Below are 16,765 nucleotides of genomic sequence, written 5' to 3' on the forward strand. Positions count from 1 at the left end.
GAAGGGACAGAAGTGGCTATTCTCGCGAATTTAGCAGGCTGGGAACTATGCTGTAAAACTGTTGAGGTTTTCATATTTTTGTGAAACTTCAAACTGTGTTTGTCTTGGCTTTTGCTGAACCAAATTTGTAATGAGGGGGACCTCGTTTCCCGAAGACTTATTTTCTAAGTCTGAACTTTGGAATTTTAATCTAAAGCTGTCTTCTCATTTGTTGACGAGTTTGAGTGTATGTTTTGGATGTTGTTGTATTGATGTCCCTGCTTCCTTGCCTGCCTTTGTCTTTTATAAGAGACCTGTTTTTTTTTTTGGGGGGGGGGGGGGGGGTGGTTTTAAAATAATGGGCGGCATAAAAGATCTCTTACAACGCAAAGTAAACAAGATCTTTATCAGTCATGGCAGACAAACTCTAAGCAGTCACCTCCTAAAGCAGTCTCTTCCCTGGTTTTCTGTGTGGCACTTCTCTAATTCAACCGATGCCATTTGTCTGTGTGGGCTTTTTATGACGGTTTGGTTCTTCTCTCTTATATTTCTTTGAACAGTCCCCTATTTTCTGCTTTTTAGCTCAGGAAGCGTGGTCTGTGAATTCCTTGGAAGATGGTATACTGATTTGAATCAAAATCTCGAACACATATGGGTTTTTGATCTTCTGTCGGCAGTGTTTCAGAAATGTTCCCTTCATATTTTAAACTTAGTTGGAATTGCCGATTCTTCAATATTGAGACAATCACGTGGGCGTGTCCTTGATCCCCTTGGGTCTGAACCTAATCAATAATTCCTGGGCTGATCTTTTGAAGCCCATCTTGTCAGTTTCCTCTTTGGGCCTTTCTTTGGGCTGAAGCTTCGTTTTCAACATTCTTGGCGTGAAGCCCAATCTGTCTGGATCCTATTTTTATTTTTCTCAAGTCTTTGGGCTGGGCAGGCAATTTTATCATGGGCTTGTCTCTTAGTTTTGGGTGTGCCGAATTTGGGTCCAAACACTAATCAGCTAACTACTCTCTTTACAAAGATCTAACATGAAAAAGGAAATGGAATTTTTAAAATTTTATTTTGACAAACAAAGTAGTTCACTAACCATTTACTTTTCTATACGATGAGGCTTATGACCATATGCTCTCTACTATTTCACACAAGAAAGTGACTGACATCACCTTTGAAATTTTTTCGTAGCTTTTAATTCACAAAGTTCTGCCCAGGGACGGTCCCATGAACATGTTGACATGGACTATAGCCCAGGGAACATTTTTTTTTGTGGACTAAATTAAGGGTAATTATTTTCCCACTCCAATTTTATCCACTTACACTCCTTTTTTAGTTATAAAATGGAGTGTAAGTGGATAAAATTGGAGTGGGGAAATCACCACTCTAAATTAATACTCTAGACTAGGCAATTGGTCGGCTGACAAGAAGAAAGAACAGAGAGGAAGAAGAAAGAAAGAAAAAGGAAGAGAGGAAGAAGAAGGAAAAAGAATTTTTTTTTAAAAATAGAGGGGAAGATGATAAACAATTGGAAAGAAAGAGAGAGACAGAAGTGGAAATAGAATAAATAAACGGATGTGTGTGTTGGGGATGAAATATGTGTTTTTATTTTTACTTCAATTCCTTCTAAATATTTTCTAGTACATGTGTAGCTCTCCTCTGTTTTTTTTCTTCTTTGTTTCCCTTCAATCCCTTCCAAATATTTCAACAATCTTATCAATAATTCCAATATTTTTGTCTGTTTCAAATGTCAATATAATAATAAAAAAGTTATAAATATGATGAAGAAAATATATTGAAAAAAGAGGGCTTATTATTATTATTATTTTGGTAATAAACAAGGGTTTATAATTTACCCCCAAAAAAATAATTTAGCCTATAAATTTAGCCCATGCCATTTTCAAATCCTGAATCTGTTCCTGGTTCTGCTTTTTTGAGTTCACATTTGAATTATTTTAGTGTAAGCCTTTCTCTTTTTTCTTTTTTTCTTTTTTGTTGAAAGATAGTGCAAGCCTTCTCTAGGTAATGAAAGTGGAATTCATTAATCACCAATAACCTCACCTCTCATGTTATTCAGAAAATATTTAACCTCTCACTTTGTCAACAATTAAAAACTTTTAACAAATTTAACAGTATTGAAAGTTTCGTTTGATGTACATAAATTATTGTTATTGAGAAACCTTTTTTTTTTTGCATCCCTTATTTATTATGAGTCATTATCATCAGCATATAAATCATCAGAAGTTCCATAACTATTTAGACTGTCCTTTTCAGCTTTTTGGTCGAGTCTCATCTCAGTGGTGACGCATTTCCAGAAGTACAAGAGAATATTTCATTACATTCCCAGAAGGTGAAAATGTAAACAGGTGTCCGTTCATGACACTTTGTTTTGTAAGAATGATACAAATCAAGGTATTCGAACCTTTCCTCAGAAGAAAGATGAACTCGAACAAGGCATACAAAAAGTATATAAGATTTACACAATTTTGCTCCTTCCCCTTCTAAGGATCCTATACATACAAGTGGGAATGGAGGAGGCTCTGTGGTATACATGTACGTGGATACTAATCAAGTTAAAAGTTGGGAGTTGGTTAGAAATGGTTCTTTAAGAATGATCAAAATTCTAGGACCAACTGTTGCCGTTTGCTGCAGGAACACACTTACACCAGCAGAATATCGAAAAATTGCTGGTGGTGACACCAGACCAACCAACCAACCAACCAACCAAGATGTCTGCAGATTTTGATTTTCCAGCTTATGTCAAGGAGTGGACAATCTTTGTTATGAATCTGAGCCTGGTTTAGATTTGAAGAACTTGGCAACGGCTTGATAGAGGTTCTCTTCCTCAAAGGGCTTCGAGACGTATCCATCCATGCCACACTTTAGGCACTCGTCATAGGTGGCATGAATAACATCAGCTGTCATAGCTAATATTGGCACATGCCAATCACCCTTTCTTGCAAGGCCTTCAAATCCTCCATTCATCTCCACATTTGCCTTGCTCTCCATCTGCCGGATTCGACGGGTTGCCTCAAACCTGCAATTAAAGAAACATTTGATAAAGCACAGAGGCTAACATAACTAACAAATGAGAAAGAAAAAAAAATCTAAAATAAATTACTCAAACACTGAAACATACCCATCCATTTCCGGCATTTGAATATCCATGAAGCAAGCATCAAAATTGTGTGGTACTTGAAGCAATGCCAATGCAGCTTTGCCACTCTCAACACACTCTACATGAGCTCCAAACTTCTTTAGTGCACCTTCAGCAACTCTCCTGTTTACCCTATTGTCATCAACAACCAAAATTTTCTTTCCACAAAGCAGGCTTTGAAGGAAATTGCATCCATTGGGCACTTCCCTCCCCTGTTGCCTCTTCTTTCCTATGCCCAGCACCTGTTGAAGACATGCAGCCACCATACTAGCCCTCAAGGGTTTCATAATCACAGTATCTGCAAAACCTGCTGCCCTTGCCTTATCCAATTCAGCATCACCAATATTGGTTGCAAGAAGGATCATCTTAGGCAACTTAAATATATGCCCATTCGCGTTCTGTTTCCAGTCCAATTTCTGTATATTAAGATCACCTTCACCCGAAATCCATGAATCCTTCTCAACTAGAATTATGTCTGGCGGGATGATATTTCTGCCATATACAATAAAGTAGTTCAACTCAGTTAGTCAAATTGTACTTATTTCCAAAAGTCTACATGCAAACTTCTTTTGGGTCCTCAAACAAGAAATTTGGGAGGAATCTTCAAGTTTCAATATACAGCCAGTTCAATTGTTTTTTTTGAGAGCCTATACAGCCAGTACATTTAAATGTTCACCATAACAACAATGATGAGTTTTTCGCATGGCAAAACTGTACTCTCGCAATTAGGAGAGATTTTTATTTTATTATAAATTTGTTACCAAATTCTGGTTTCCAAGGCTTTTCCTTTTAATCAACTCTATTTCTAATTAATTAAATATGGAATTAGTTTTTCCATGCCACAATAGCATCAAATCATTGATTTGAAAAATATAAAACAATAGGTTCAGGATCAACTAATTATGAAGGGGAAAACAAAACGGGCATTATGTGATTCAACCAGTAAAGCACATATCAATGAATGCATGAAAATTCGAGACCATCAGTAACAGCAGTAAACCAATATCAACATATAAAAAGAGGGTAGTCTCAGTCTACAAGTAGCTACCTGCCTGAAACCACAAGCAGTAGCATGAAATAATGATTTGTATTGGCATTTAATTTCTATTGACAGAAGATCACATCAGAATGAAAATATCAGCTTCATCACAGTTAGTATCGATACTTTTAAAAGATATAGCAAGAGTAAACCTACCCGGATGTCGCAGAACCATTTCTTCCACATAAAGCAACAGCCATCGTGATGCTACTCGTAACTTCTACCAGGATTCCAAGTCTCTTTAAGTGGTATCTTGTCACAGCAGCTCTCACAAGTTTTTCATCAACTACTATTGCTCTCAATCCTCTAAAACCAGAAGGTAGATCCTCAGAATTAGGTTTTTTCAAGTCACTAAATGCATTTTTTTTGCACCTCCGAAAATTAGCTGTGAAAGAAAATGTGCTCCCAACTTTAGGTCGACTTATGAAGTTTATCTGACCACCCATCAGTTCAACCAGACACTTACTGATGCTCAAGCCAATACCAGTTCCCCCATAATTTCTAGAGGTTGAACTGTCTGCCTGCATGAAGGGCATAAAAACACGTTCCTGGGCACATAATGGTATACCGATTCCCGTATCCTCCACAGATACCATCAAAGTGACATGCTCCGAAGCTTCATTAGTAGCAGTCAGATTACTTGAAACATCAGTTCTGTATTCTTCATCAGCAAGCAGATGCTGAAACATATCCCAACTATTCCGGTCATCAGCTGCTTCACATCCACTTAAGGTTTTAAACTGACGCCCATCAGATGTCAGTACACCTTCATCTGATCCTCTGTTCAAGTAAGTCTCTGATTTTCTATTTATCACGACCTTTGAGGACTCAGCTAGATGGACTTTGACAAAAATATGTCCTCGTTCAGTGAACTGCAAAATGCTTAATACAATGAATATCAACCATAAATCAAGAATTAGGCAGGCAAGCCAATGCAGAACTATGCGTTGGCAAATAAAGCACGAAGAATTCCACTTACTTTAATAGAGTTGCCCACAAGATTTGTAATTATCTGTCTGAATCTCCCTGGATCCCCCATAAATATATCTGGAACTTTATCGGAAACAAACACTGCCAGCTTCACTTCCCAAATACATGTCGGAGTCAGAAGATTTGCAAAGGGTGAAAGGGATCATGAATTCCACCATCCATTGAGAATGAAAGGAACAGAAAATTGGAAAACGAAAAGGATAAATTAGATGAAGCATGACAGTTCATATTTCACAATTTAACAACAATTAAAATGATCATAAAAAAAAAACAACTATGAAAATGCCACCATGTTAGAAATGAAGAAACCTTGAGGCCGTTTAAACTTAATAATGCCACCATAAAAGCCAACAACAAAAACATTGAAGTAACTCAGAGCTGCTCTTATTGAAGCCATTGGAACTTACCTCTATACCCTTATTTCTAGAATTTTCAGAAAATAAAGACAGGACATCGTCTAGTATCGATCGAATGCCAAATGGAACTTCTTCCAACTCTAACTTGCCAGCATCAATCTTTGCCCGGTCAAGGACCTCATTAATTAATGTTATCAGTGCCTTTCCACAAGCTTGAGCAGTTCGAGCATAGTCCCTCTGGGTTGAATTTAAAGATGTATCTAAAAGCAACGCAAGCATTCCTGGAATCATAGACAAAGAAAGACTGTACCCCTTACAAGAAAGCATTCACAGACTGATAACATAATATTGTTCTGAAAACAAAATCTTAAAAAAGGGAATCTGTCAGCAGCCTACCAAGGATTCCATTCATGGGTGTTCTAATTTCATGAGAAACAGTAGCAAGAAACTGACATGAGAAAAGAAAAAGACAACAGATCAGAAACATGGCATTAGGAATGAACAATGTTTTGGAAACTGTTGGGTACAGTACCTGGGACTTGGCAACATCGGCAGCTTCTGCTCGAACTTTTAATTTCTCCATTTCATGGAAATCATCCTCAACTTTAACAATGTGCATTGCTGCTCCATATAAGATATAGCCAACTAAAAAACCAATCACAAAGAATAAGAATGCAGTGTTAAGCGCCGTCCATGACGTGGGTGCCTTCTGATGATACCTGCTCAGCATCCAATTATGAGCATCAGCATGACAAAACCATTAAAATTCTCCATCTATTAATAGTTATTGAGTGGGTGCCCTTACCTACATATCATCTGATGTTTTCGGAAAGGATCTCCAAAGTCAAGCTTGCTTTCATGCATAAGAGATGTGTCCCCATCTTGATATTGGTGACCATACATGATTAGGGGATCAGAAGTGTTTGTGACATCATATACATAAACCAAAATGGCCTGATTCCCAGCAAGTTGCCCAAGCAAATTCTCCACTAGGGACTCAACATCAAAGGCTCCACCAAGGTACCTGCATTTAATTGGAATTCATTTTATACACACACATCTACAACTTCCAGATAATAATGCAAACACTTGAAAATGAGAAAGGAAAGTAAAGACTTCCTTCCACTTAAATCGTGCCATATTGTAACCATTGCAAGATTGACGAACAAATTTGCTACAAAGTACTGTATATATACGTGAAGCCTTCAGCAATATCAAACTGAAAACTACAGGACATGTAAACTAAAATACTCCAATTGCGCTTAATTTTCACAGAATCACTGAAAACTAGAGCTGCTGGTGGAGGCAACAATCCAGAGACAAAGCTTGGGGCAGGGGTTTCTAGGTGGAAAGTCGCTGTGGTAACAGAGGTCACTAGGAGAAAACGGCCATTTGGCATTGGTCTGAATACACCAATTGCTAACTTCTGTGTAGATGCAGGAGATGGAAAAGGCAAAAATATATGCAGGTAATCATAAGACAATACAGAAAGCATTTGAAGAAAAGGATTTCAACAGTTCTATAGTTGTATACCAACTTACCCAGCTGCAGCTGCTATGCGCTCCTCCACAGTTGGGTTTGGAGGGAGCTTGGATTTGTAAACAGGGAAAGTCAACACAACACCAAGATGATGAGAACCCAGCAGCCTGAAAGGACTGGTTAGAACAGCTTTTCCAGTAGCCCTAGCTCTCAAAATGTTTTCTCTGTCCTCCTGCATCATGCATTGGGGAAAAGAAATTCAAAGGTCAAATGAAACGCCAAGTTTATGCTCTGATGGAAGTACATGGTGCTAAACAATATAAGCAAAATGAAGGTACACATATCCTACAGTTACCTCCCCAGACATCATGTCAAGTGATTCAATGTAAGAGACCGTTTCCTGCGAGAAAATTACAGGTGCATACTCATCTCGGACAGGGGAGGGCTCCCTCTCCATTGTCTTTATCGTCCAGCCATGTTGCCTCTCGAAATTTTCCCTATCCGAATCAAGCACTCTTTGTGCATAGGCCACCCCACTTAGAAGAGGCCTCTCAAAGGCGGTTCTGGCAGTGTATTCAGCAAAAGTTTCCTGCATTTTCTCAAATACACAAAAACCAAATCACACGCGAAGTAGAAACCGGCGATGCCACATTCAATCATATCATACCCTCCCCATAATCTTTAAAAGGAAGATCTATTAGGAACCATGTAGCTTAAATGAACCAAATTGTACTAGTTAAAAACATATCAGCAGCAACTGTAAGAATTTCCAATTTTTTTCCCTCTCGTCTTCCTGAAATTTATAGCAAAACAAACATTTATGATCAAACTTCAAACGCATACCTGATCAATTGCTGATGGGTTTTTGTAGTAATGGAATGTGGAAACAAGGATTGCAAGGGCGTGCACGTGATTAACGCTAACACTGAATTGATCTTGCAACATTCTTGCCCTCTGATCACACATACTACCAAGAACTTCTACCCTTCTCACTTTGTTATCAGCATCCATGTAATTGTAGATTGACATGCTCAAGAAAAACATCACAATGATCCAAAGTATAAAAAGTTTTGGGAACCAAGCCCTGTAGGCTTGAACAAAAGTGTAACCCTTTTTAGTCCCCGTTTGCTCATTCAACCTCACAGCCACAGAGTGGTGGCTCTGCATCTTCAAATTCCCACCCATCAGCACCAAATCAACCTCTTTGCTTCTTCTTCCTCTTGTTTCCTCTTTACCCATCTCATATCTAAGCTAAAAAAGAACCTCGAGAAGCCACACACTTACATACATATATAAGCACACTTTCTTAAAGTACTGGCTGTTTTTCAGACACTTTTTTCTGATGTAGAAAGCAAAAGGGTACTGCTAAACTATAAGTGAATTATTATCACAGCACAGCATTGTTTTGCGGATTAAAACATCTGAAAGCATGAGCAGGTGAACACATCTCCTACTGTGGAGTGTGGACTTTCTTCCCTCAATCACTGAAATCCCATTTCTATAGTATAAAAAGAGAGAGAGACCCAGAACTCAAAAAGAAGAATTCTCAATTCTCAAGAGACAAGCATGGCTCTCAAAAGATGGGAAAAATAAAGCTCAAATTTCAAAGTAGTCTTTCTGTTTCTCTCTCTGAAATTGGTCTGTCTCAGGACTGTGAAGGCTGAAAAAGAAAGATTTCAAGGAATTAAAAAAAACAGAGAGCTCTAATCATGGCCTCTCAAAGCGTGAAGTTTAGTTAGAGGCATCCAGACAAAGAAGGAGCACGTTCACTGTTTTTCTACCATATAATAATGGAAGCCTCAGATTGACCCGAAAACACACACAGCTAAGCACACAACACACCAAGAGTTTCAGTGAGAGAGGGAGAGAAAAAGAAATGGGGTGGTTGTTGTTGAATTGAAAGAAACCATCTTTTACCTGTACAACTGTAGAAAGAGGTTGGCTTGGTGCAATTCACTGAATTTATAATAGAGAAAGAGTTTTGGTCTGGGTCGTCTTGATCTGAGGCTCTTTCTTTATTTTGTTGGGTTTTCCAGTGTATAATAGTAGTTTTATGACTTTTTATGCTTTGCTTTTTAAAGCAAACTGAATCGAATTTTTTGGATTTTCAGAGATACGCTCTTGTCTCCCCTTCTCTCTTTCTCTCTCTCTCTGTCTGTCTCTCTCTCTCTCTCTCTCTCTCTCTCTCTCTCTCTCTTCCTTATAATATTGCATTTCACACTACACTCTGTCTCCCCCCTAGTTCTCTCTCTCCTACTTTCTCTCTCTGTTCTTTGCTACTTTCTGAGCTCACATTGAAGCTGATAGTCCAAAGTTTTGAAATTCAACAGAAAAATTTTGCGTAATGGGTCTGACTCTGACCCTTAAAAAAGAAAAAAGAAAAAAGAAAAAGGAAACCCCAAATGGGTTACGCTTTTTAAGTTCTTTCAACCAGTAAGTAAAAGGGAAGGATTAAAGAGTTGAACAGGAAGAAGGAAGCGTATTGCCCATCAAAGCACGGCATCTCCAATTAAAACCAGAAAGAATATGAATATGATGGCCGGCTTATCTTCCTAAATTTCATTTCTGTCCGATCCAAGTGTGTTTTAAATCATCATACGGTTGGGTGTTTATCCGTGACCAAAATTTTTAAATTTAAAAAAAAAAAAAAAAAAAAGAAGAAAAAGTTGGGGTTTGTCCATTTTTCTTCCGGTTGCTGTGTGTTGTTTTTCTATAAGGTAGAGTGAGTCTAGCGTGTGTAACGTGCTTAGGATTTTATTTTATTATGGATCCAATTGGTAGGAAGGGAAGTCCAAAAATCGCAATCACAAATCTTTGGGATAATGACATTGCGACAAGCCCCAGATCTCGTTCTCCTCTAAATTACCTTAAACCCCGTATTTTGATACATAATTCCGAAACTACCCCATCATCGTTTCTTTTGGTTGATTTCCAATTCCAAGCTCGATGCTTTTCTCTCTTTTTTATTTGACATTTTCATTTTCATTTTCCTTACCTACTACTTAGTGAATGAGAGTGTGCTTGTGTTATGTTGTATTGATTAGAAGTATATAAATAATCTTTAACTTAAATATTTATTGGAGAATGTCTCATATTGTACTGATATGGATTAGTAAGTTTTACCTCATATTTTTTGTTCATAATTAACTCAAATGACGCTAGCTAAAAATAAACACATGTTTTGATAATGATAGGATAAGTTTGAGTTTTTTTATAAATTTTTTTTTATTTTAAAATATGAGATAAGTTTTAGTTGGCTAGATAGATATATGTTTAGAATGACACATAAATAGTAGGTGGTGTTGGTTTGTTTAAAAAGGGATATCTTTTGATGGAATATGGGGAAGATTTCATGGGGACCATTTTCATTCACACACGTTCTACGGTATATATGAATAAATAGGCAAAGGGACTAAATCTTAAGCATGAGGCAAAGGAAGTTTGAGGGTTTTTGGTTTTGTGTTATAGCAATACTATTACCTTATTAATTAGCAGAGCAATTAAGGGAAGGAAATGGCTTAAGTAAGTTTAAGGGAATGGCTTAAGGGTTATTTTATTTTGGTACCACTCAAAGTGTGTGGGTGGTGTCGGCCATGTGGTGAGGTGGTCAACCTCACTCACTCACACCTATCACTTTCACTTTCCCAAACAAAAAAGTCTCATTCTATTTCCATGTTTCTTTCTTTTGTTTCTTTTCTTCAAATTAATGATCATCATGTCCATTGTGACATTGTCCTCCCTACCTGCCATGCCGTATATCATATGCATGCCAATTTGCAAATTTGCAAATGCCATCCATCCCATCCCCCTCACATACCTCACATGGACAGGTCCTGCTGCTTTCTCCATCTCTATACAGTATACTCTATAGCATTTGCTTCCAAATGCCCCATGCCCTGCACTGCCTCTGTTGTACGTGGTCCCTGATGTGATTCTTTCAGCTCCCTCCCTATATCCAAATCCAATGGTTTTTATTATTATTAACAGATAATTATTTATGCAGGTTGTGAGTTTACTTAAAGGTGTACTGCTTGCTACTAGTAGATACGGATAATTCAATATGGCAGTTAAGTTTCACTTTCGCCCATCACCTAATATAATTGAGATTCACACACACACACATCAAACTGAATCAAACTTTTGTTGCATCTGCCGGACAAGAATATATATGAACATTTATAAATCATTTCTACTGCTTCTTCTTCTTATTTTTTTCCAGATTTTCTACTGCTTCTTTATTTTTACGATTACGATCCAGGTTTGGCTTCTATCTTTGATACCTAAATATGTCATCAACATAAATTCTGTTTTGATATGAAATAATCATGCACACGGGCTTGCTTCACAAGTCTCATTGTACGACATAACCAATTAATTTTAAGTTGAGTAGTATTTATTATTCCATATATACACACTACGCAAGTTATAATTTAATTCTTTAGCTTTGTGTAGAAAACAAAACAAAATAATGTTATAATGGGTTTCCTATTTCCAGTTGCTACAAAATAGTTTTGCCATGCATCTCCTCCACTAGCATTAGCATTAGCATTAGCATACAACTTTCTTTTTTAAAAGGTTGCCTTAGCTTTTTTAGCCTAGTTTGGATCAATTATGTGATTTGAAGGTATAACCGTAACAATAAATTTATAGCATTAGCATTAGCACCCTTACTTACTTTATAAGATAATCAAATTAATTCATAACGACCCCTACTTTTTTTTTTTTTTTTTAAATATATATATAACAACAAGTGCATCTTCTATTTTCTTTTTTTAATTATTGCTATAAACAAACAAGTGCATCTTCAAGTTCCAATTGATTGAGGCTTGAAAACCCGTTGTTGGTCTGTATGGTGGGTGGATTATCTACAAGGAGAAAATCGAGGTTCAAAATAATGTGCTCTCTAACTTTCAAAGTCAAAGTCCTTTGAACAAAACAAAATTTTCTTTCTCAACCAATTAAATTTAATCCTCCAGCTCCAGCCTCCTCCAGGCATGAAAGTTTTGAACGAAGGGAAGGGGGCGCTTCGATTGCTCAAACCTTTACAAAAGATGTATATATTATGTTGGGGCTTTCTTATATATATTTTTCTCAACCTGAATTTTCTGATAATATATTAATGGGGAGGGGGGGGAGCTGCACATGAACGAACCATGATGAACAACACAAAATCCACCAGCAGAGATTAAGTGCTTCAAGGGTTCATTGCACTTGCCACTCTCCTACACCAATATAAACATATTTAATCCTTAAACTCAGTTTTGCATGTGCATCGATACTACTACAACTCTCTATTTACTTATTATATATACATCTAATACTTGTCATTTATTTTTCTTTTGGGAGTTTTATTATTATGGCCAACATATATATAGGGTTGAAAATGTCGATAAAGGATTTTTAGGGTTTAGTGTCGATAAACATAAACTAATGATAATTTCCAAACACAGTGATAGGGTCACTCGAATAATGGAAGACATACGTGGTTGAAAATTTTGTGAACAAGGTTGAAAGTGTTTGGAGTACTGGAAAGAGAAAAGAAAGGTGCACATATAATCTTTGATATACTTGGATTGGATTATATGCCCTGACTGAGCTGATGGCATTGTTTAAGATGAAGGAATATTAACGTTTGGGATTAGATAAAGGACAAGATCAAAGACATGAAAGTAACTTTTTTTTGCTAATTGCAGCTAAGCTAGCGGGGGTCACAAAAGGGCAAGCATATATTGATCTCTAATCCTAAGCTTGGTTGGGTGGTATATACCTAAATAATTAATTAGGTCTTAAGACTTTGCGTCAATATCATCTTGGTTGGTTTGGAATATAAGGACGAGATAAGATCAAAGAGATCATAGATGATGCGAAGATTGCGAATATAATGTACGTAGCAAATCTCCTAGTCAAAGTAGGAGAAAAATCATTAGTATTTCAGAAAAGAAGATGCCCCGGATATTTCTAGTATGAGTGGGCCAGGCCAGATTATGCATTCCATATAGTCTGTCAAACCAAGAAAATCAAACTGATGACGGCCAAGTAAAAGTAAGAAAATGCAGCTGAGATTAGAGAGTGTTGAGAATCATTTTACCTGTGTTAGGGTAAGGGTGACTTTCATCCGTTTAACAAGTAAAGCAATCATTACTAATCCAATTGGGCTAAGTATAAATTTGTTGGCCTCATATATATATATATATATATATATATATATACAGAGAGCTTCCATTGAGGGATCCCTCAAATAAGCTTATTTGAGGGACACCCCTTGTAGGCCCCACTCCGGATTGTATTTCACTAATCCAAACCGTCTCTTTTGTAGATACTCATTCAAAGATCATCTCTACAAAAAATCACTTGAATCCGATATCATGTGACCACTCAATTGAGTTATTGAAATTTTAGTACTTTTCTTAAAGCACCGTGTTCATTGATTTTGTAAGACACAATTGGATGTCGAAACGGTTTCCGATTTGTCTAATTTTTTTATAAGGATGATCTATGAATGAATACCTAAAAATTAGATGGTTTGGATTATTGGGAAAAGAATTGTAGGGTACCCTAAAGGGCGTCCCTCAAATAAAATTATTTAAGGGATCCCTCAATAGAAGGGGACTGTATATATATATATATATATTGGACTTGGAGCATTGAACAGTGTCACCACGAGTTAGGGTTAGAGCATGTCCAGTGCGAGCTCTTTTGTCAGGGTAGGAGGCCCATTTACTTAGTTTTGGACCTCCAGCGCAAAAGATGCAGTTCGGGTAAGGCCTGAGTCCCACCAGCCCTGGCAAGCCTAAAGGCAGATCTTGCATGGGCTTCAGCCCGAAGGCGCTGACGTCATTGAGTAAAAACAAAAAAAAATAAAAAAACAAAAAACAAAAAAAATATGGATGTTTTCCCTATAAATACACAACAAATTTATTCACTTTCCCTATAAATACATAACAAGTTTATATTTTGTTGCATATTCTTTTTTTTTTTTTATGCCCTTGCCCAAGCCTTTTGGGGTGGAACCAGAAAAAGCAAGGCTGCTACTATTCAAGTGAATAATAGCAGTCATTGCCTTGTCCTTGACTTAGCCTTAGCCTTTTGGAGTGGACATGCTTTTAGAGCAACTCCTCCAGCATGCCCGGGCAAAGGTGGGGTTTGGCCCAAAACAGCCTTCCAGCGGACAAATGTTGCACTGGCTGCGGGTGGGCTCCACAAGCCTGGGTTGGCCTTCAGGCAAAAACAGCCCTCAGTCTAACCTGGGTTTGCTGACGTCAATGATGACGTCAACAACCAAAAAATAATTTTAAAAAATCTAAAAAAATTAAAAAAAATACTAAACTTTTCAGAATTTTTTTTAAAATAAATACTTAGTCATATTTTTCACTTTCTACACCAAAACTCTATACAAATTTCTCTCATCATATCTCATGTGAATAGTAATTGTTATGGCAATTGGTGGAAACACACTTTACTTTTTGCAAGAGCAGCCACTATTCACATAAATAGTAGCTGCTCTAACCCCCCCTTGCCATGACAAAGAGCAAATGGATGGAGTTGCTCTTAACGAATGAATAATTTTGGGTACCAGACCAGAGTCACGACTCACGGATGTAGTCGGTCAATGGCCCGAGGTCGTCTCACATGTCCATTTCATTTTTGACCAGACAGTGTGGGCTAGTCATGGGCATTTCATGTTCAGTTCATGTATGCAGTCTCTCTCTCGTCATCCACTCTCTGTGTCTCTCTGGCTTACTTTCCTGCTTTCCTCTCCAAATCACATCAATTTGCAATTGCAGACTATGCAGACTTGCAAGCCCACTCAAAATTCAAATAATTTGCAGACTACTGACTCTCTTTGTTATGACAGAGGCAGAGGGATAGACTGTGGAGAGCGTGAATCTCATATCATTCTATATTATATGTTCTCCACGTAGTAAACTTAAATGAGCCGTGTGAAGGAACATGTGGAGAGAGTTGACATGACAACCAACTTCATAAAATTCACGACCTCTTTTTACTTTTGGTCAATTTTTTACCATGCTTTTTGTGAGTGTAACCTGGCAGTGGGCCAGTGACAGACGGGTCCATATTCTACAATGAGTCCATTATGCTAACATCGGCTCTGGTCTGGTTCTGTTAATTCAATTATAAGCCCAAGCCCCGAAGTTTCATTTTTGCATAACAAGCAAAAGGCAATGTGTTTTGTAATTTAGGCTCGTATTTTTCTTTTTTTTTCTTTTCTTTTTTTTTTATAAATGTAATTTAGGTTGTATTGATTGTATAGTCATTTTGTTTTGGTTTTACAATAAAATGAAAATATAGAAAAACTTGCATGAAACGAGAATAATATTATTTTGCATGAAATTAACGCTGATTCATATACAAAAGAAATCAGAGCAAGAGAATATAATAATAGAATAAGAGTATGGTTTGGAGCTCGAAGCAAATCAACATTCCATCATGAAGCAGTTGCTTTGTTTTTATTTATGCAGCCAAAGTAAAAGTAACATCAATCAATCAAACAAAGCAACAAAAGCAAATATCGGGAAGATACATTCACACATGCGAAGAAAATAAATAAAACATACTCAGGATCTGATTAGAGCAACAATTATGTATCTCGTAGGGCTCTACACTACACCCAAAGGATTAACTAGGTATGTTTTATTTCAAGGGGAGGGGGGTGGGGGACCAATTCTCATTTCATCACATCCGTGACACGTGTCACCACCACGTGCTAGTGGTCGGCCATTTCTTTATTTATTTTCTAATATTTTCGATTTCCTTGAATTAATTTTGGGAGTTTGTGAAGTGTGGGCAGCAAGTCTTGTACTCGAGTGGCAGCATGAATGAAGCTGTCGGGTCTTAGTGGGCCGATCCATTTGTAAGACTAAGAGACTAGTAAAGTTTCCTTTGACGTCTGTCGTTTTTCTTTGCCTTTTTATTTTTTATAAAAACTCATTTCTTTGGGTTATTGTTCCAACTCCACCCCCATTGTGCAATTATAATTTATTTACAATATCTAGTCGCTGAGTCAACTCAACCTACACGGGTTTTAAATTACCATCCAATCCAATCTGATTCACATGCCAAAACTTCGAGTTTAAAAATCTTCCAATATCGGATGATGCGATAAACAATCATGATTTTGACCTAAAACGAATGTCGTTGTTAAATTACAAGAAAGGGAAAAGCATCGTACCCCACGTTTGTTATACAAATACAATTCGGTCATTTCACAGTTGAAGATGAGATCTTTGCAAATATTTGTGGACCCACCTTTAAGGTAAGCACAGGCCTCCCCCAACCTTGTTTTGGTGCTCACAAAGGAAGGTAAGCACAGGCCTCCCTATTTGCTTGCTTGTCAGCTTGCATGGTGTTGGACTTGAGTATATGTGTGTCCCATATGTTGGAGCCATAAATAAAAGAAATCTACAAGTGGGATAAAATAAATGTAAGAAAAGCAAAGCAAATGAATTATGAAATTAATGGATAAAAGTAGGGGTGGGCATCAATCCGGCCGATCCGGTCAATCCGGCCGAACCGATTATATTGGATTGGTTTGGTTTGGTTTTGACCAAAGAAAAAGTCAACATTTTGAAAAACCGAACCGAACCGGTTTGGTTTGGTTCAGTTGTGGTTTGAGAGTTTTAAAAACTGTCCTAAACCGAACCGGACCGATTATAAATCAATTTATTATTTATTTAATTTAGTTTACATGTGGCAAGGTTTGTGTGCGTTTTGTGAGTCCGCGTATCTGAATGTTGGTGCACGTTTTGA

At 37.3% G+C, this 16,765-nt stretch overlaps 1 protein-coding gene across 1 annotated transcript; it reads right to left on the reverse strand.

The window, feature by feature from the left end:
- On the reverse strand, window positions 2,413–9,529 carry LOC18791738 (histidine kinase 4). Its single transcript, XM_007225313.2, has 11 exons — window positions 7,841–9,529; window positions 7,353–7,586; window positions 7,060–7,229; window positions 6,324–6,542; window positions 6,051–6,237; window positions 5,915–5,966; window positions 5,570–5,799; window positions 5,152–5,250; window positions 4,329–5,044; window positions 3,116–3,625; window positions 2,413–3,013 (listed from the first exon to the last, which is right to left on the reverse strand). Exons 1-11 carry the CDS (start codon window positions 8,234–8,236, stop codon window positions 2,758–2,760), a joined length of 3,069 nt encoding a protein of 1,022 aa, XP_007225375.2. The 5' UTR covers window positions 8,237–9,529; the 3' UTR covers window positions 2,413–2,757.

This window comes from Prunus persica, chromosome G1 (assembly GCF_000346465.2).
Source record: "Prunus persica cultivar Lovell chromosome G1, Prunus_persica_NCBIv2, whole genome shotgun sequence".
NCBI classification, from domain to species: domain Eukaryota; kingdom Viridiplantae; phylum Streptophyta; class Magnoliopsida; order Rosales; family Rosaceae; genus Prunus; species Prunus persica.

Bases quoted from the DNA above. Each gene is read 5' to 3' on its own strand.
- LOC18791738 (XM_007225313.2), bottom strand. From the start codon at position 8,236: ATGGGTAAAGAGGAAACAAGAGGAAGAAGAAGCAAAGAGGTTGATTTG. The intron at 7,230-7,352 runs GTAACTGTAGGA...TGCATGATGCAG, and splicing joins TTGACATGATGTCTGGGGAG to GAGGACAGAGAAAACATTTT. The intron at 6,238-6,323 runs GTAAGGGCACCC...GATGCTGAGCAG, and splicing joins AAACATCAGATGATATGTAG to GTATCATCAGAAGGCACCCA.